Source organism: Juglans microcarpa x Juglans regia, chromosome 1D, assembly GCF_004785595.1.
Source record: "Juglans microcarpa x Juglans regia isolate MS1-56 chromosome 1D, Jm3101_v1.0, whole genome shotgun sequence".
NCBI classification, from domain to species: domain Eukaryota; kingdom Viridiplantae; phylum Streptophyta; class Magnoliopsida; order Fagales; family Juglandaceae; genus Juglans; species Juglans microcarpa x Juglans regia.
Window position 1 is genome coordinate 2,485,311 of NC_054594.1, and position 21,779 is coordinate 2,507,089.

The window sequence follows — 21,779 nt, forward strand, 5'->3', positions numbered from 1 at the left end:
TGTTTTATGATGTGACAAAATTTGAACTAGAACCAAGACTTTAAAGTGGCATGCTAAATTCAAGTTGCAACATCAATTTTTCGCCAATGAGTGTATACTGTTCATGCACACGTGAAGAAGCCATGTTTTGGTTTGTGTAGTAAAAAAATCAAGTTAAAAAGCATATCTTCATAATATAATTGCCAAGCAGTTAGAAAACATTTTTACTTGGATCTTCTTCTTCTTGATTTTATTTGAGAAGTTGGATCTTTTTTGTTCGTAGAATGCATATAATTTGTTGCTATTTGTCAAAAAGGTATTTTCAATTCTAGGTACTATGAAATTTAATGTTGATGTTTGTTCTGATAAGTTGGATCTTTTTTTGTTTGGTAGGATGCATTATTTTGTCGTATCATCTATTGTTTAAAGATAAAAGTATCATGGAGGTTTTGGTATATTTTCAAATGGAAGTTCATAAATCATTGCTAATTTGTTTCTTTGAAAATAAAAATTTCATATGTGGTTGTTGAAGTTGAATCTGTTATAGCTTGGGAGTAAGACAAAAAGCAGTTGAATTTGTGCTGGAAGCACTTTGCCTTGTGTGTATTTTGTAGGATGGTAGCAAAGGTTTTAAAAGGAGCATTTTCTTGGTTGACCTTCTCTGCTGGTTTGTTTAAGTTTTGGAGTTGACACTTTCAAGAGGGTGGGATAAGTAGGTCAGGTTTAGTCTTTTGAATGTTGCACATCTCTTAAAGCCTATTAAAGTTTATTGTTTGCCCTCTCCTCTTAAAGTTTATTGTTGGGTTTGCCCTCTCCTCTTAAAGTTTATTATTGGGTTTAGTCTTTAGTCTTCAACTGACCTACATCTAAAGTTTATTGTTTGCCGAGCCACTTACAGTTGACAGCTAAAGAAAAGTTCAAGAGAAATTCCTTTTTTTTTTTCCTTCAATTAAATCATTAGTTGCTTATCTTCGTTTATTTTTTGTTGTAGTTGAAGTTGTCTTGTCATGAAAATCTGTTGGCTGATTAGACATTACATTTGATAGCCAGTCTAAAATATGTTGCTACGGGGTGATTTATTTTAACTGCCTTAATAGACAAGGCAAGCATTTGGTTTCCAAATTTGTAGTTATGAATCATGAATGTTGACATGCACCTATTGTTCTTAAGAAAAGGAAACCTTTTTTTTTTTTTTCCTCGAAATTTATTGTTATGTTTTTTTTTTGGACAATAATGTTTCCTTGACCATTAGATTAAGTGTGCACGGGTGATTTTGTTGGCTTAACATATAACAAATTTTTTTTTAGCCTTTTCTGTTAATAAATGTGCACTTCATTTTAAATGTGTTTTCATGGTGGTTGTACATTGTGCAATGCTTGGCTGTTAAAATCTTGGTTATGCATTCTTTGAGTGTGTGGTAGTATTTATTGTGGTGGCAATGATGCTATTTTAATGTCTATGTTATTCATGTATCTTGACTTTAATTCTGAACCAATCTTTTTGTTTTCTAATATATCCAAATATGTAATTATTATACTTCACTGACCTATCATTATCTAAAAATATTTGCTAAAATTTGTTTTTTTGTCTCAGAGCATTAAACTATTCATTAATCGATTTTTTATAAAAAGAAAAATCATATTATTTTTGTAAAAAATCTATTTAACCCAACTAGACAAATGTGCATTGCACGTTGCTTCCGATCTAGTATACTATACCAGATATTAGCCATCCGAAAGTTGGCTAACTGTGTGGTCACAAGGTGTACTTGTAGGTTCTTTTATTCATATATATATATATATATATATATATATATATATATATATATAACAGCGTATAATAACAGCCTCAGTCCTCTTAACATAATTACCAACCCAGCTAGCTAAATAAAGGAATTAAACACGAACATTTGAATATTTGTAGTACTGGAGAACAATAACAAGTAACAACGAAACCAACATGAGGATGGATGTAAGGGAGATGGATCTTAATTTATTATTTCATTTGAAATCGATAGTATATCTGATATATCAATCAATCACTTTTTGGCGATCGAAACATATTCCAGACATAAGCAAGAGCCACTGGCCAGCTGGTATACATCCTACGTATGATGTGTCATGATAGTTATATATGTCCCCTTCCAAAAGACACGTGAAACTATTGATTGATGCAATATGATCGCTAAGATATTATTTTTTTAAAAATATAATATAATGATGAAAAAATATATAATATAATATTTTACACTTATAAATAGATAGTATCTACTTCAAGTTAAATAAAAATTAACCTATTGGCCGGATGGAATTTCCTGAAGAAGAAAAGGGGGCTTGGCTCATAGAGAAAGACGTGAAACTTATGTTTTTTTTTTTTGTTTTTTGTTTTTCAGTTTGGATGTGATCAATGGGTAATTGATGGCTGCAAAAAGTAGAGATCAATAGAATCAATAATTAATAGTGATGGAAAAGTATTGAGGTACTGATAAAGGGTGCAGATTATATATTATCAAACATTCTAGGTACAGTCAATAATGATGGAAGAATATTGAGGTACTGAGAAAGCTCATTCTTACAGCTTATTAATATATATATATATATATATATATATGCACATTTAGACCAAGAAACTTAGATTGTTATCGTACTGTTCACTTGTTAATTAATTTTATATCACAAAAAATGGGTGTGTATATATATATATATATGTACGTATGTATGTATGGAGTATTATATAAACAAGACAAATGGGACAACATATATACAAAACGATGGTATCTTTAAAGTATTATTCAAACCCGAGTACGTAGTCGACAATTTTACACAAAATTCTGATCCTCGTATGATCTATATATTTAAAGAGATGGGGTACGTACGTTCACATTGCCAGCTCAGTAAACATCTAAGAAAGGAAAATAAATTAAAATATTTCTGAATATCTGAAAGGTGGAATAATTAATGGGAAACTTCTTGTAATTGCATACGTGGTGGTGGTCATCATGAGTACATGCAGGGTCTATTTGAGAGAGAGAGAGAGGGAGAGAGAGCTGGGTCAATGTAAACTAGCTCTTTTGTGTAATAATGGCAACGTTCCATTATTTGAAGGGGTCCAGTTTGGTTGCTTAAAGGGTTGATTGACAAGTCTTACACGTTTATGGTAAAAACATGGACCATTTCACTTAATTCCGCTCTATAAATAGGGATGTGACCATCCAACATTTCTCATTCCCTCCCAAGCAATATTATTTACACAGATCAGTACTAAAACGCAGAGATAGATCATAGCCTCAGATATGATGAACTCCAAGGTTGTTCCTTGTAAGTACGCCCTTGTAACTCTGGCCCTGTTGGCTTTCGCTTGTTCCCTCGCCTCTGCCTATGACCCCAGTCCCCTGCAGGACTTTTGTGTTGCAATCGACAATCCTGCTTCTGCTGGTGTGTACACATTATTATTGTTATATTATTGGATTGTATTTTGTGCATAATATATATGTGTATATATAGTCATGATGATAACAAACATTTTCTTTCTTTTTGCAGTATTTGTGAATGGAAAGTTTTGCAAGGATCCAAAAGTTGTCACTGCTGATGATTTCTTCCGCTCGGTGAACATTCCCGGAAACACCTCAAATAAAGTGGGTTCGAATGTCACTGCTGTGACTGTGGAACAACTACCAGGCCTCAATACCCTAGGCATATCCTTAGCTCGCATCGACTTTGCACCACATGGCTTAAATCCTCCCCACACCCACCCTCGCGGCACTGAGTTTCTTATAGTCATAGAAGGTACTCTTCATGTTGGCTTTGTCACATCCAATGCAGACGGTAACCGCCTCTTCACCAAAGTTCTAAACAAGGGAGACGTCTTTGTATTTCCAATTGGTCTCATTCACTTCCAGTTGAACGTGGGAAATACTAAGGCCGTTGCCTTTGCTGGTCTTAGCAGCCAGAATCCTGGGGTTATCACCATAGCCAACGCAGTCTTTGGATCCAATCCTCCCATCAATCAAGATGTTCTCACCAAGGCCTTCCAAGTGGACAAGAATGTGGTTAACTATCTTCAACAACAGTTCTAATTGCCGAAACTAAAATCATAGATTTCAAGATATATTTGCAATATTATGTACCGGCAATAAACCATTAGATCATGGTATGGTCAAGTTTGTCATGTTTCCCAGCTTGTAACGTTATTAAAATTATTTTATTGAAATAAAATGGTTATTTATTTATACTCTCTTAATTTGTTATAATGATCAACAAGTGTGATTGAACTTAATTGCATTTTGAATACGTTGACGTTGAGATCATATCATTTGAATACATACTTTTTTAATGAAATAAAATCAGTGGGCGTTAAGCATGATTAAGGGTTTGTTTGGGGTTGTATTGTTTTTTATTTTTCACGGAAAGAGCTCTGCTAGGGTTTCTTTCTCTTTTGCATCATACGGTTTCGTTACATAGGGCTGCATGGCAGCCGCGGTTGCTAACGCTGGGTGACGTTCCTTTGTAGAACTCGCTGCGGCTATGCCCCAACCTCTCCCAGAGGTTTTCGTCCCATCTTGTATGCCTAAGAGTGTGGATGGCGTGTTATACTTTCAGTTTTCGAAAGAGGAGATCTCACGTTCAGCTGATCCTTTCAAATTTTCCATTGTCCTGAAGTTTCTTAGAAACCGTCCCTCATTGGATGCCATTAGAGCTTTCATACGCTGCCGATGGGGTCTAGAAGGCACCCCAATGGCCTCTGCTATGCGGCGTCCTCGCAACGTCTTTGTTTTTTTATCATTTGAGGATGATTTTCTGAAAGCGTTGTCTCGTGAAGCTTGCGACATCGATGGAGTTTTCTATTGTTCATTCCATTGGACACCCAATTTTAGTGAAGATGAGGAACCCTCCATGGTTCCGGTTTGGATAGTGCTCATAGGTTTGCCTCCAAACTTCTATCATGAGTATTGTTTACGTATTTTCATTGCACCTATTGGTAAGTTCATCAGAAGAGATAATCCTACTCGGTGTGTGACTCGCACGGATGGAGCTCGTTTATGCTTGGAGATGGATGTGGCGGTACAAACAATTCTGTTTTTCGGGATTGGGGTCCTTGGTATGCCCTCGAGCTGTAAACAAGATATTATGTATGAAACACTTCCTGCTTTCTGTTGTAGATGTAAAGTGCAGGGACATAACTCCCGTATGTGTCGTGCTAGGAAGGCTGTGAATGGGGAGAGGTCCTGGGTTCGGCAAAAACGTAATCCTACTGGAAAGGATCTGAAGGCTAAGAGAATGAGGTAGTTTAGAATGTTGTGATTCAAAATGAGTCCGAGAAGGAACTAGAGGTAGGGGACATCGAATATTCAACAGGATATGAGTTTGGTGGTGGTTTCTAACATGGCTGGTCAGATGAGTTCTAGAAAGATTATTGATGAGCTTCCGTCGGTGCAGCCTTCATCATCTAAGTTCTAGATGGGTGCCCTTCTGAGGGTGCAACCTAGTGACTCTTCCTTGGTTCATACGCAAAGTGTGGTTTCTGAGGTTAACGACCAGTCTGGTATGGTTGTAGGCCCTTTTATGTTGGTTCCGTCCCATGCTAATGAGTTGCAACTTGATGTTTTCCCGCAGGTGCGATCTAATGTTCTTACTTTGGAGCAAACATGTCTTATAATTCCTGTTCAGGATGCACTTGCACACCAATTACTTGAGATAGTAACCAAAACAGAGGAAGTGCGCCTTGAAGCAGGGGCTTCTTCGTATGCCGTAGAGGCACAAGTGCATGAGAGTCTTAAAACTAGAGATGAATTTATTTTGGAAGGGATATCGGATTCAGATCCTGAACCTGATCTCGATTAAGATGTTTTGCCTCAGGAGAAGGACTATCATACGAAGTCAGAGGGGGATCTCGCTGCTAAAACAACATATAGGAAAAAACAGTTTGTGAAAGTCAGGAGTTCTACTTGGGTTCAAACTTGAACCACTAAATTTCCATTACGATTGGTTCCATCTTTGTATGGAATATTAGAGGGATTTGAACCTCTAAAGGTCGGTTAAAGAAGTTGATTGGGTCTTTGAAACCTGTTATTGTTGTTTTAATGGAACCTTTTACTAGCTTTGATCAAGCTCAAAGTTTGATGAGGTGTTTGAATTTTGAGAATGGCACGTCAAATGAAGTTGTTGGTGGGAAAGTTTGGTTACTCTGGAATAATACCTTAGTGGTTCGAATTGCTAGCGTGAGCTCTCAATTTATTTTGGCTCGTGTTGAAGCAGGAAATCAAGTTTTTTTTTCTTTTTTCTTTTTTATTTTTATTTATGCAAAATGTAATTGCAGCGATAAGCAGGAGTTATGGGCTGACTTGTGCTCGCATCGTATTGGAGTCGAGCCTTATAATCGGCGCAGGAACGCCAAGAACTCTATAACCTCTGATTGATCCACCTCCCATTCTCCCTTGCTAGTAGCCATAAGAATTTTCCCTTGTGCATCTCGCAAAATAGTTCCAACACCAACTCCATGAAGATGTTGAAAAGTCGCACCATCAACATTAAGCGTCAACAATCCCATTGGTGGTAACTTCCATCCACAAAAAGTTCTCAGATTTGAACCATGTTATGTCTTCACTTCCACAAACATTTTATGCATTATCAACGCATGTTCTATTCCCTGTCTAGCATCAAGGGGCTCATTTTCATGTAGTTTTTTTAATTCCTCTAGAACCACAAACTCGATGCTATGGCAAAAAATATTGCCAAAGCCTCCAATCCTCCTAAAGTTCTCACCTGCACCGCAACGTTAAAAATAGATTGATTGCAATCAACATTAGCCATCACATGTAGATAAGTTGTCCATAACCCAACAATACTTGGACAATGCAATAAAACATGAGTCAAAGTTTCGGTTTCAGAATCACACAGGCAGCAACCCCCTTTAATATCAATCATCCGCTTCTGTAAATTAGCCTAAGAAGGTAAGCACTCTAAACAAGCACGCCAAGAGAATATCTTGACTCTATGTTGCATCTTCAGCATCTTCAAACTCCAAATGAGTTTCCACAATTTCCTGTGCAATTGAGCCTCAAAAGACTCTCTAGATTGTCTTTTATTTGCCCGTAGCACCTATAAGCAGATTTGACAGTGAAAAAGCAGTGGTTCTATCGAACTCAACACCTAGAGGGGGGGTGAATAGGTGTAATTTAGTTTTAATGGTCTATTCAAAATTTTTTTAGACAAATAATTAATCAATAGAATAAAACACACAAATAATCAATATAGAGATTTGGTCATGAAGTGGAAACTCATTTGAAGAACGTCTTCAAAATCTAAAACCATATTTGGTCATGAAGTGGAAACCCATTTGAAGAACGTCTTCAAAATCTAAAACCACTATGGGTGTAAGTCACCACCTCAAATCCATTATAGAAACTTTAGTTTGTTACAACCAATTTAGAAACACTCACAAAACCTTTGCAATATCTAAACTTGACTTGCAACACCACAAGTGACCCACTTGATCTCTACATGAATGTAGTGTCGGAACTCTGACTTTTCTATAGCTTACCACGAGAACCTCTTGATCTTTGCATCAATATCAGCTCCAGAAACCTTCCAGCCAATGTACACGTCCACACCAGTGGACTCAACTATATTTGATCTTAAGTGTGATATGATGGAAATGTACATTCTAAGAGAGAATCAACTTTGAATGTGTAAGAGAGTATCTCTCAAGTGCTCTTAGAAAAGGCTCTATTTTAGCTCAACTTCTCCACACAAAGGGCAGAATAAAATGTTTCTTTTATACCTACCAAGAAGCATGGCGCTCAAACCTTAGAAAAATTAAGTTGTCTGAACATTCGTTTGAGCGAGGTGTCAAGCATGCGTTGAATGCACGTTGTAATTTAGAAGCTGCTTAAGCTCCAAGTAGAGCGAGGGTTGAACGAACTCTCTGGATGATCTTCGCTTGAGTGCTATGTTGAGCGCGAGTTGGGCGAACTCTCTGCTTGGTCATTGCTCTAGCTCTATGTCGAGCGAGAGAGTTGAGTGGACTTCTTGGGCTAGTTTCGCTCTAGTGCCCTGTTGAGCGAACTCTCTGTATGAGTTCTGCTCAAGCTGTTTGACCCATTTTCACTTTAACACAATTCAATACTTGTTACAACACAATTTAACAAAGGTTTTCATAAAAATATGCCAACACACTCATTTTTACATTAACAATCTCCCCCTTTGGCATTTATGTGACAAAACCTATAACCAATACATTGGACCTAATTCTGACACACACCACACAGGATTCCCAGATACAGGTACTATCTTGAACAAGTTAAGATATTTCTGCACACATAACAAACAAGTGAACGTACCAAAAAAAGATATGCAAGAAATATTTATACGTGTAATCAATGTCTGCTAACAAATCAAGAACCAAAATTCAAGTATAGACATGATAAGCTCAAAAATTCAGGTTGGCCAACAGGTACAGCCTGAGGGTTGGCAAACATAAATCACATAAACATGTAAATAGAGAACAACGGAAAAACAATAAACAAGTGTTTTCAAATAAAAACATAGAGCTGACCGAAATTATAGAAGTCAACAACGAGCCCACAATCGCCGATACTTGCCATTCATACGTAAAAAGTCCTGCTGCTCAGCAGGTGAATCATGGAGCACGACATAGGCACAGAACCAATTATCCTCCGGCAACTTGGGCTCAATCTCCACCAGCAAAGTGACACAACGCCTAAAGATATCAAGGTCGTCATCTCTGTCCATTTTTGGCATAAATCCCTTGCTCCGCTTTGATGCGAAAGCCTCAGTCCTGCCCTCATAGCACTTGCGGCGAGCAACGAACGTTTTTTGTGTGCATAAGTGTTCCTAAGATGGGTTGGCCTATCCCTTTTGTTTACGGGGGTGAAACATGTGTGTCGAAGGACCCGAAGTCCCCATGGAAATATCAGTGGCATGTGTGCCCAATGTGGGGCTTCGCATCTCAACATCAAGGCGGCTCCTCATCTCCGTCTTCCACTGGTTTGGCTGCTGGACTGTGAAATGTGCTGGTGGCAACTGATGCGCCAAAGATCGTGCATAGCTGGGCATACAGTGGGCAGCCCGCATTCTGGAAACACTTGAAGTCACTTTTCACCTAGTTCAAATAATGACACAGTTTGGTATAAGATATTGGTTATGAAGCTGTAAAAAATGAAGGATAAAACAACGATGAGGAAAGTGTGGAGACTTGCAAAAAGTATAAGATTAAGAGATCTCAATTCTATTTTCATGTTGATCGAATTTGATGATATTCGGGACAAAGATAGAGTGCTTCGAGATGGATCATGGTCTTTCGACAAATACTTGATGTTTATGACAGAAGTGGAGGGTTGTCAATAGGTTCACCAAATTCAAATCACAGAGGCATTGTTCTGGATCCGGCTTCATGATTTACCTCTTATAGATTGTAATGAATACGTGGGAAATTTGATAGGAAAAGTGGTGGGTGAAGTGGTAAAGGTGGATTTAGACGAGGGGGAGATGAAATGGGGATTCGTGCGAGTGAGGATAAAGCTGGATATTATGAAACCTCTTCTTCGAGGAAAGTAGATCAATCTGGGAAATGAGGAGCCTTTATGGGTATGGTTCTCTTACGAACGCTTACCAACCTTGTGTTATTGCTGTGGGCGACTGGGCCATAGCCACAAAGATGTGTTCTCTGGAAAATGAGTCCAAGCAAATTCGAAGATGGATTATCAAATGGTTAGTGGATGAGAGCTGCTCCTTTCAGTGGTCAGGGAGGATTTTGGCATGATCAGAAGATGGGACTTGAGTTTTTTGATTCGATGGCTACTCTAGTGAGGGAAAATAGACAGTCGTCTAGTTTAGCAGTGATTGGTGAGAAATCCACAAAAGATTCTCAAAGAGAAAATTCAGAGGAGGCAAGATCTTTGGAGTTTATCCAAACGGGTACAAAACTGCCTAAAGAAGGGGAGGAAAACACGGAGGAGATGTGTACGTTGAAAGGAGGAGATGGTGCGAAAATGAAAGAAAAGAGTTTTCAAACTTCAGTTAAGGATGTAACGGTTATGAGGAGGAATAAGAGGATTGGGGAGGATGATACATGTGGGCCTTAACAAGGGGCTTTACAAATGGGCTTTGACATGGGTGTCTTAGGTGAATGGGCTGAAGGCTCTAATATGTTTGGGCTCGAAATGATAGAGTTGGAGCAGGTAAGTAACAGGCCCGAGAGGCTATTAAAGCAGGATGTCTCCATGAGTAGAAAATTGAAGAGGATTTTGCAAGTAAGCAACTCTCAAAAAAGGCTGTTTAAGGCTTAAATGAAACTAGTTCTGAAAAGATGAAGGGAGCTGAGGGAGGGTGAGGAAGATCATAGGAGAGCATCAAAGATGGTTGTTTCAAGGTAGCGACATCAGGAGGATGAAATTTTGTCCAATGATTTGATATCGGCGATGGTTGACTCTCAGCCCTGCTGGGAGCCATGAAACTCCTCAGTTGGAATGCCTGTGGGCTTACGGGGCAATCGGATTCTTCGCGATTTAGTGAAGAAAGAAGAGCCTAGCATCCTGTTTCTGCAAGAGACCATATTGCATGTTTGTGACTTTGAGAAATGTAAGTATTTGTTGGGTTTTACAAATTGTTTTGCTGTTGATTGTGTGGGTAGGAGCAGGGGTATTGCAATGTTGTGGTTTGAGGAAGTAAATTTGACAGTTTTGAAATATTCCAAATCTCATATCGATTCTTGTATTGGGGGAGTTGAGGGTACATGGTATGTTACAAGGGTGTATGGGCATCCAGAAACAAGTCTTAGACATGGAACTTGGGAGGTGATGAGATCTTTTTTTAGGAGGGAGGGGGAAGCATGGTTAATGTTTGGGGATTTTAATGAGATATTAGATCAAGGCGAAAAAAAAAGAGGGGAGACTAAGGCTCGAAAGGCAGATAGTTGATTTTAAAAATGTACTTATTGACTGTGCTTTGAAGGATATGGTCTTTAGTGGACCACAATTTATCTGGTGTAACAGAAGGGGAGAAGGTCGTAGTATTAGCGAAAGGCTTGACATATTTTTGGCTAATTCTCAATGGGAAGATCTATTTCCACATGCTAGAGTAACTCATGGGGTAGTGGCTTAATCAAACCACTTACCAATTTGGCTTGAAATAGCAGTAAGATTGGTGGAGTAGAGGAAAGAAAAAATGTTTAGATTCGAGGTAATGTGGATTGGTAAGAAGGGTTGTGATGATATTATTGTAGATACTTGGAGGGGAATTGAGAACTATAGTTTTCATAAAGTGATGGATTTGATTTTTGAGTGTAGTAAAAATTTGAAAGTATGGAACCGTGTGAAGTTTGGGAAGTTTATAAGTAATTATAAAGGGCAAGACTGAATTTGAAGCACGTACAAGACACAGATCCTATGTATGATAATAAAGAAAGTCGTGAAGAAGCTAGAGAAGAAGTGCATAAGTGGTTAGAGAAGGAAGAGATGATGTGGAGACAGAGATCAAAGGCCCTTTGCCCCTCTCACAGGAAGCACTAAAAGGATTCTTGAAATACTCTTTAATCAAACAATTATGAGCATCCCCCTTCTGCCAACTGTCTGACTCATCTTTTAACCTTAGAATTCTATTCTTTTGAAATATCGAGCCTTATAAATTTTATGAAGTAGAGAACCCTCCTCATGTAAGATTCTCGATTCTCCAAGGGTCAGTTCTTTGATGTAGGGCTGGGGTATAACCCCTCCTATGCTTGGAGAGGTTTATGGGAAGCAAAGAAATGGTTGATTCAAGGTTGTAGATGGAAGATAGGGATGGACAAAGGGAAAAAATATGGAAGGATTGCGGGATCCCGTGCATCAAGCTCTCTTTACAAAAATATTGTCAATGAGTAGTGAAGAACAATGGGAGGAAACAATGGATAACCTGATTGATAAAGATATAAACTGGTGGAAAGTAGATAAAGTCAGAGCTCTATTCAATCCAAATGTTTCAACTGAAGTCTTGAAGTTTATCTTCTGTTTGGGCAACCATTTTGATAAGTGGATATGGGGTTATGGAAAAAGTGAAAAATCTATTGTGAGAAGTATGTATAGACTGATTAGAGAGAGATTACATGGTCAAGAAGGGGAGTGTTCTAATACTAAGCAGCATCAAGCTTTATGGAAGTCTATTTGGAAGATGAACGTGCCAAACAAGATTAAAGTCTTTGCATGGAGATTATGTAAGGAGAGTATTCCAAATCAACATAATCTGAGCGAGAAGAATATCAGTACAGAGGGGATTTTTGTTTTTGTAAAAGTGTATTGGAAGACTTGCCGCATGCCATATTGCATTTCAGTCTATTTAGAAGTATTGGAAATAATCTTTGCTCATGATGGGAAATTTGGAACCACAACTATCCATGATGGAGGCTATAATGAAATTGAAAACAAGAGGAAGTATGGAAGATTTGGCATTGTCTTTCTCAGTGGCCTGGGGTTCAGGAGAAATAAGATGATTCACGACAAAGAGAATATGGAGCCTAGACAAGTCATTGTGCATGCATTGTCATTACAGAGGAGCTTTGTAGTTTGTAAGGAACTACCTGTTACGAAGATTAGGGACTATTTCAGATGGCAACCTCCACCTGCTGGAGCATTGAAATTAAATGTGAATGGTGTTATGTTTAGTGATCCACACATGGCAGGTATTGGGGTGGTGCTTCGAGATGAGAGGGGTGACATTGTTATGGCAGCAAGTATGGAATTATGTGCAACGATGGGGATCAATAGACTCATGGTGGAAAGTGACTTTTTACTCATGGTGCGGGAACTGCTAGCTAAAGATCTACTGCATGAAGTCAGAAAGAGTCTTTTCCAATTTCATTTGATCAAATCGATACTAGTATATATCTATCAATCAATCACTTCTAAAAACACAATGACTAAAATACTTCATGTATATATAGTAGTACTAGTATTGTATATATAAAATGGAGATCAGATCCGATTCCAGGCGTGATCAAGTGCCACCTGGTAATTAATGACGTTCTATCCTACGTGTCACGTTGATTCATGATGATCACTAAGATATGTTTTTGCAAATTCGATCGACAACGAAGATTGTCTTGTATATGTTGTTTAGCATGATGATACAACAACCAACGTTAATTGTCGTTGTAAAAAACATATGATAATCATGTAGGTAATATTCCTTAAACCTAGGATCAGTAGAGATTAAGGTGAGAAAGGCAGATCATCATTGAATTTTCTCAGTTTGGATGTGAATCATGGGTAAAATGATGGCTGCATGCAAAATGTAGAGATCAATAGAATCAATAATAGTGATAGAAAAATATTGAGGTGATCATTAAGGCTGCAGATTAATATTATTTGAAATGGCTGTGCATGTAGAGGACGCATGTGCATGATTTAGTCTATTTAGAATATGTTAATAATGATGGAAGAATATGAAGGAACTGAGAAAGGCTCATTCTTAGTACAGCTTATAAAAAATAGTGTAATGCTACGTACAATCATAGAATATGTAAGTGTTGTGCAATCGCTTTAAAAAAGAGTGGGATCTATTATTAAAAAATTTTTATTTTTTCCATGTGGGTCCCATATATATTCATTTTTTTTTCAAAGAAATTACGCGCCGCTTGCACACTAATGACTACAACTATCATTTTAAAAAAAAATATTATATATCAAGGTGAGAAAGGCAGATCAATATTTTGAAGGCATATGTGGTCGACGAACATTTAGACAAAGCTGATCAAAACTCGGGGCATTATTATCGTATTCACTTGTTAATTAATTTTATATCACAAAAAATGGGTATATGCATGTATCTATATATATATATATATATATATGGAGTATAATTATATATACAAGACAAATGGGATAACGTATATACAAAACGACGGTATCTTGAAGTATTATTCAAACCCATGCACGAACGTAGTAATTGACGATTTAACACAAAATTCTGATCCTCGTATGATCTATATATTAATTTAAAGAGATGGAGTACGTTCACATGATTGCCTGAGTTTACATCTAAGAAAAGAAAAAAAAAATGAATTCTTTCACAGAGAGAGAGAGAGAGAGAGAGAGAGAGAGAGAGAGAGAGAGCTGGGTCAATGTAATACAGCTTAATATATATTTGTGGAATAATGAAAGCACTGCATGCACCGTTTCATAATTGAAGGGGTCGAATTTGGTTGCATTTTCAATGTATATGTGTGCGAGCAATATTAGTGGTTAAAGAATGTTTCCACCGGCCATCAAAGAAAAAATAATAATAATCGATAACCTTAGATTAATTAATTAAAGAGTAATTGAAAAGTATTACACGTTTATGGAAAAAACATGGACCAGTTCATGATCAGTTAATTCCTCTCTATAAATAGAGATGTGACCATCCAACATTTCTCATTCCCTCCCCGCCAATATTAATTACTTACACAGATCAGTACTAAATCCCAGACATAAATCATATATAGCCTCAAATATGATGAACTCCAAGCTGGTTGTTCCTAAGTACGCCCTTGTAGCTGTTGCCCTGTTGGCTTTCGCTTGTTCCCTCGCCTCTGCCTCTGACCCCAGTCCCCTGCAGGACTTTTGTGTTGCAATCGACAATCCTGCTTCTGCTGGTATGTACACATTATTATTGCTATATTCTTTGATTGTATTTTCTGCATAATATCATGTGTGTATATATAGTCATGATGATAACAAACATTTTCTTTTCTTTCTTTCTGCAGTATTTGTGAATGGAAAGTTTTGCAAGGACCCAAAACTTGTCACTGCTGATGATTTCTTCCGCTCGGTGAACATTCCCGGAAACACCTCAAATAAAGTGGGGTCGAATGTCACCGCTGTGACAGTGGAACAACTACCAGGCCTCAACACCCTAGGCATATCCTTGGCTCGCATCGACTTTGCACCACGTGGCTTAAATCCTCCCCACACCCACCCTCGCGCCACTGAGTTTCTTGTAGTCATAGAAGGTACTCTTCATGTTGGCTTTGTCACATCCAATGCAGACGGTAACCGCCTCTTCACCAAAGTTCTAAACAAGGGAGACGTCTTTGTGTTCCCAGTTGGTCTCATTCACTTCCAGTTGAACGTCGGAAATACCAAGGCCGTTGCCTTTGCTGGTTTGAGCAGCCAGAATCCTGGGGTCATCACCATAGCCAACGCAGTCTTTGGATCCAATCCTTCCATCAATCAAGATGTTCTCACCAAGGCCTTCCAAGTGGACAAGAATGTGGTTAACTATCTTCAGCAACAATTCTAACTAATTTCCTAAACTAAAATCATTGATTTCAAGACATATTTGCAATAAACCATGAGATGGTGGTGTGATCAAGTTTGTCAATGTTTCCCAGCTTGTAACCTCATTGATATTATTTTATTGAAATAAAATGGTTGCTTATAATTTACAGTCTCTTTGTTATAATCATCAACATGTGTGATTGAACTTAATTGCATTTTGAATACGTTGAGACGTGGAGAGATATCACTTGTAAGGGCCCCGGCCTTGCTTCCCCTATCTTTCCAACCCCAAGGCAAAATATACAAAAATAAATAAATAATAACACGAATGAAAAATATATTACACATGAATTTAATGGACAGGATTCAAATGAATTTATTTCTTGAAATGTATAAAATGCCTTGTCGCGGTAATTCTTAGTCAATATTAGAGGAAAGGAAAATAAAAAAGACAACAACATTTGCGAATTTGTTTTTGAATTGTCCGAAGCAAAATTACAATATTAATTGAAGGAATCGAATTCGTATGGTATTTTCAATATCTGCAAGTACTTGTAGTTGTTAAGAATGGTTCTCCCCATTAGATAAACAACTTTATTAAAAGCTGATCAAGAATCTACCGAGTCCTACCTGCTGATCCTTGCAAGGAAAAACAGAGACTGATTCATGAGTAACTCCCCTACATAAATAGCTAGGCATGCTCCCATGCAACATTCTTCACCCCTAACCCAAAGCAAGAATATACGTACAGAATACTGATAGCCTCAAAGATGATGAAAAGTGTTCCCAAGTATCTTGTAATCGTGGCCCAGTTGGCTTTGGCTTTGGCTTTGGCTTTCTGATTTGCCTTTGCCTTTGATTCTAGTCCTCTTTAAAACTTATGTATCGCAATCAAGTACGATTCCAGTGCTGATCGTTAGTACACATAGTTGTCTCTGTGTTGGAAATAGTTTGAATTAGCATTTGGATTGTGTTACTTTTGGCATCACATGTTTAATTTGTATCACCCCGGTCCCCGGAGAGGTCGGAGAGTTAATACCTGTCGTCTATGTTGAGACTACCAGAAAAGGATTCCCCACTACCTCTTGACACAGATTCTCCACAACAAGATGCGTACTGCACAGACATTTGCAGAGATGAATAAACGTGAATATTCTTCTGTTAGTTTGTTATTGTAATGAGCTATAAATTGTATTTCCTTCCTTTATATTTTATTTCTTTATATATATATATCAGTTGTCAGTATACGAATAAATGCAAGGAATGAATTCCATCTATCAAATATTTTCTTTCTCTGTTTTCTCCTGCTGCGTAGCTTCCTTCATGGTATCAGAGAGCCATGAGCACTGATTCATCCTCATCTTCCAATCCTTCCCCAGAGCAAAACATGCAAAATCGAACCCCCTCAAACCCTGAAACCAATCCTCATCATCTTGCAAGTCCTTATTTCATCCAACCTGGTGAAGGAGCTTCTTCTCTGCTTGTTCCAGAGCTTTTGACGACAGAAAACTATGTCACCTGGGCATGGACCATGCGCCGAGCTCTTAATATAAAAAACAAACTTGGTTTCATCGACGGTAAAACTACTAAACCCACTAATACATCAGACCCTCTTTTCACTCCATGGGAAAGATGTAATGATATTATAATTGCTTGGATTCAACATTCTGTAAGTATCAAGCATAGACCAACCATTGCACATGTTGACAATGCTGCCACTGTATGGCATGACCTTTGTGAACGATTTCCATTCAAAATGCACCACGTATTTTTCAACTTCGAAAAGCAATCTCTGCCTTGGTCCAAGATGATGATTCTGTGAGTATTTACTACAATAGACTCAAAGGATATTGGGATGAACTCGAAATATATGAACCAATGCCTCTATGTACATGCGGTTCTGTCAAAATCTTGGCATATTACCACTACCGGAGTAAGGTTATGCAATTTTTAATGGGGATTCATGATTCATATGACAATATTCGAGCTCAAATTCTTCTTTATGATCCTCTTCCACCACTCAATCGTGTTCTTTCCTTAGTACAACAGGAAGAGAGGCATCGGCAGCTGCATTCTCTCCCACTTTCCACACCCGCTGCAATGATTACTAAAGGACCAAATCAGAGAATGAGTCCAAACACACGCAGGGACAAACTTTTTTATTCACATTGCAACATTTCTGGCCACTCTTTGGAACGTTGCTTCAAAGCCAATCTTGGTCTTCCGGTTTGCTCACATTGTCACATTCCTGGACACACCAAAGACAAGTGCTACAAACTTCATGGCTTCCTTCCTGGACACAAAAATTCCTACAAAAATAGACAGTCTGCTAATCATGTTTCTCTTGAACAGGAACAGGTCACCAATACTCCAGTCATTACTCAAGAACAATATAGTCGTTTAATTGCCTTGCTCCAAACACAACCACATGAAGCACATGTTCCCGCTGCAAATCAAGTTAAAATGACCTCTACTTCTCTAGATGTCCCTCCCATGTCTGGTATAAACCTATGTTTTTTTGCACATTCACACACTGCTGCACAACATAATACTGCACCATGGATTATTGACACCGGAGCTACAAATCATATGATTTGTAGCCCACGGTTTTTTACTCACATGATTGCTACAGTTTCTAATGCAGTCAGATTACCAAATGGTAATTCTGCCTCAGCTACTCATGTTGGAGATGTTCGACTATCAGACACTCTAACTCTAAAAAATGTGCTTTGTGTTCCCACATTTTCCTTTAACCTTATCTCTGCCAAGTCTTTGGCCCAAACTTCCAATTGTTGTCTAATTTTTTTTTTCTAACTCATGTTATATTCAGGACCTTTTCTCTTGGATGACGACTGGGCAGGGTAAAGTGAAGGACGACCTCTACCATTTTCAACATCAGAAAAGTCCTCCTAATGCTTTAACTTCTCACCTTCAAACCTTACATCATTTTACTTTTGCTAATACTGTTGCTACTACAAATTTTGATGAATTTACTTTATGGCATTATCGGCTAGGACATAGCTCCTTGACTGAACATGTTTTGAAAGAAGTTTATAATATTTGTGATAGACCTAAAGCTCACGACAGATTCCCTTGTGATATTTGTCCACTTGCAAAACAACATAAATTGCCTTTTCCAAACACTGTGAGCAACACCACAAAGCCTTTTGACTTGATTTCTGTAGACATCTGGGGTCCCAATAATACTCAAGCTCATGATGAATCAAAATACTTTCTCATTATTGTAGATCAATTTACAAGGTGTACATGGATTTACATGTTAAAAGCCAAATCAGAAGCACAAATTGCTCTTCAAAACTTTTGCTCTCTTATTGAAAATCAATTTGAAACTAAAATAAAAATTGTCCGCATCGATAATGGGGGCGAATTTCAAATGCCAATATTTTATCAAACAAAAGGGATCCATCATCAACTTACTTGTGTTGCCACCCCTCAGCAAAATGCATTAGCCGAACGTAAACATCAACATATTTTAAATGTGGCAAGGGCTTTAAAGTTTCAATCCGGTTTACCCATGAAGTATTGGAATGAATTTGTCATAATAGCAGTATATTTAATCAATCAAACACCCACTCCCAACCTTGATTATAAATCTCCCATTGAGATATTATATCAAGTCAAACCTACATATTCTCATCTTCGAATATTTGGTAGCTTGTGTTTTGCTTCTACACTTAATCATGCTAGAATTAAGTTTGAACCCAGGGCCCGAAAATGCGTGTTCCTAGGCTACCCATACGGTGTAAAAGGATACAAGTTGCTCAACTTAACCACCAACCAGATTTTCATTTCACGTGATGTGGTATTCTACGAAGATATTTTTCCCTTAAAACAACCACATCATACCAATACAGATTTTGTATCCTTTCAAACACAACCTGCAAGCCATGCTGAGAATCCAAAAATAACTCTTGAAAATTCTGCTCCCTCCACCGAAACCTTCACTCCTCCTCTCAATCTTGAAGAGCAAAATCATGTCCCTGATTATATCCTTTCTTCATCTTCTGATTTTATCCCTCCTCAAACTACTCTACGCAGGTCCAATAGAACTAGAAGAGCACCTGCATACCTGCAGGATTTCCATTGCCAACAGGTTGCTACACTTGACCCTTCTCAGTCAGGATCCGAGACTCAAGGTTCATGCCCCTTCAATGCTAAAGGTTCAAAAGTATCTTTTCCTTTATCTGATTCACTCTCTTATAAATTAAATCTCTTTCACATGCTTTCAAAGCTTTTATTACTTCTATCTCTTTACATACTGAACCTACTTCTTACACCCAAGCCATTCAAGAACCTGTTTGGTGTAAGGCAATGAAACAAGAACTTGATACTCTTGAAAATAATGGAACTTGGACTGTTGTTGACTTGCCTTCTGACAAGAAAACAATTGATTGCAAATGGGTCTACAAATACAAATTTAAGGCGGATGGGACCATTGAGGGAGCTAAGGCTCGCTCGGTTGCAAAAGGATTTACGCAATGAGAGGGGATTGATTTTCATGACACCTTCTCACCCGTTGCTAAGTTGGTATCTATCCGTTGTCTCATTGCAGTAGCAACAATTAAAGGATGGGATCTTCAACAGTTGGATGTGAACAACGCTTTCCTCTACGGAGACCTTGATGAAGAAATATACATGCGTTTACCTCCTGGTCATCCATCCTCAAGCTTGAAGAAAGTGTGCTGGTTACAAAAAAGCATTTATGGTTTAAAATAAGCTTCAAGGCAGTGGAATGCCAAGCTTTCATCTTCCTTAATTGAATTCGGATTTGTCCAATCCAAGGCAGATTACACCCTATACACCAAGGCCACAACCACATCATTCATAGCACTTCTTGTTTACGTAGATGATATAATCCTAATGAGTTCTGATCCTAAGTCCACTTCTGCTGTCAAAGGATTCTTGGAAACAAAATTTAAGATCAAAGACCTTGGAAGTCTTAAATATTTTCTTGGTATTGAAGTGGGGTGCACGAAAAGAGGTATCCAACTTTCCCAAAGAAAGTATGCTTTGGACATACTTTCTGAAACTGGATTGTTGGCAGCAAAACCATCTAATTTGCCTATGGAGCAAAATGTTAAGCTTAGTAAAGATGAAAGGGAATTGTTCAAGGATCCAGCACTATATCGAAGATTGATCGGGAAGCTGCTCTATCTCACCAACACACGGCCAGATTTAAGCCAAAATGTACACCTATTAAGCCAGTTCATGGAGGCCCCCCCCGTGATCCTCATTTTAATGCAGTCCTCAAAGTTATTAGATATGTAAAAGGAACCCCAGGACAAGGACTTTTCTTCCCTACGAATTTGAAGATGGAACTTGTAGCATACTCGGATGCAAGCTGGGCCAATTGTCCTGATACGAGGCGTTCTATAACTGGATTTTGTGTCTTCATTGGCAGATCACTCGTGTCATGGAAATAAAAAAAAACAGACTACTGTATCTAGATCATCAGTAGAATCCGAGTATAGGGCCATGGCTTCAGTTGTTTGTGAACTCACATGGATTAGATATTTTCTTGCTGATCTGAAAGTACTAATCTTAAAACCTGCAACTTTGTACTGTGATAATTTGGCAGCAATTCACATTTCTGCAAATCCCGTTTTTCACAAGCGAACAAAGCACGTTGAATTAGATTGTCATCTAATTCGTGATAAGATCACAGAAGGACAAGTAGTCACAGCTCATGTTTTCTCTCATTCTCAGTTGGCTGACTTGTTCACTAAACCCCTACACTCACCTGCCTTCACACGACATTTATCCAAGATGGGAGTAATTAACATATACTCTCCATCTTGCGGGGGGATGTTGAGACTACCAAAAAAGGATTCCCCACTACCTCTTGACACAGATTCTCCACAACAAGATGCGTACTGCACAGACATTTGCAGAGATGAATAAACGTGAATATTCTTCTGTTAGTTTGTTATTGTAATGAGCTGTAAATTGTATTTCCTTCTTTTATATTTTATTTCTTTGTATATATATCAGTTGTCAGTATACAGATAAATGCAAGGAATGAATTCCATCTATCAAATATTTTCTTTCTTTGTTTTCTCCTGCTGCATAACTTCCTTCAGTCTAAGATCATCTTTCACAATATAAAAGGATATTCCGAAAGACTCCATAAACATAACCTCCTTTAATTTAAAAAAGAACTCCATAAATATAGATTCATCTATTACCACCAAAAATACATGAAACTCTTTCTACACGGTCATCAAAATAATAATCTAACAAATAGATCAACTCCTTGAAGCTTTAATAAAAGTGTCAACATCCCATTAACTAAATCGATAAAACAAATTAATCTTATAAATAGTAGTCTCCAAAAATTCAGCACTACTTGCATGCCCCCTCCACATAACAATCTTATTGGTTCCCCGCTTTCATTCTTAATCTTCAGCTGAAATATTTAAATCATCTGAAAAATATTGTGGAGATAAGGGGGGTGAGTTATCAACAATTCAGTAAGCAGATAACATATACTAGTATATAAACACGAGAATTTATCAAAATTCGGAATGCT

General features: G+C 37.9%; 2 protein-coding genes across 2 annotated transcripts; both read left to right on the forward strand.

Annotated features, from left to right (window-relative positions):
- Nucleotides 1–3,199: 3,199 nt before the first annotated feature.
- Nucleotides 3,200–4,207, forward strand: LOC121240251 (germin-like protein subfamily 1 member 17). The gene is made up of 2 exons (XM_041137648.1): nucleotides 3,200–3,413; nucleotides 3,519–4,207. The coding sequence occupies exons 1-2, from the start codon at nucleotides 3,272–3,274 to the stop codon at nucleotides 4,052–4,054; spliced, it is 678 nt and encodes a 225-aa protein (XP_040993582.1). The 5' UTR covers nucleotides 3,200–3,271; the 3' UTR covers nucleotides 4,055–4,207.
- Nucleotides 4,208–14,399: 10,192 nt separating this feature from the next.
- Nucleotides 14,400–15,396, forward strand: LOC121240242 (germin-like protein subfamily 1 member 7). Its single transcript, XM_041137640.1, has 2 exons — nucleotides 14,400–14,604; nucleotides 14,716–15,396. The coding sequence occupies exons 1-2, from the start codon at nucleotides 14,463–14,465 to the stop codon at nucleotides 15,249–15,251; spliced, it is 678 nt and encodes a 225-aa protein (XP_040993574.1). The 5' UTR covers nucleotides 14,400–14,462; the 3' UTR covers nucleotides 15,252–15,396.
- Nucleotides 15,397–21,779: the final 6,383 nt, after the last annotated feature.

Bases quoted from the DNA above. Each gene is read 5' to 3' on its own strand.
- LOC121240251 (XM_041137648.1), top strand. From the start codon at position 3,272: ATGATGAACTCCAAGGTTGTTCCTTGTAAGTACGCCCTTGTAACTCTG. The intron at 3,414-3,518 runs GTGTGTACACAT...TTCTTTTTGCAG, and splicing joins CGACAATCCTGCTTCTGCTG to TATTTGTGAATGGAAAGTTT.
- LOC121240242 (XM_041137640.1), top strand. From the start codon at position 14,463: ATGATGAACTCCAAGCTGGTTGTTCCTAAGTACGCCCTTGTAGCTGTT. The intron at 14,605-14,715 runs GTATGTACACAT...TTCTTTCTGCAG, and splicing joins CGACAATCCTGCTTCTGCTG to TATTTGTGAATGGAAAGTTT.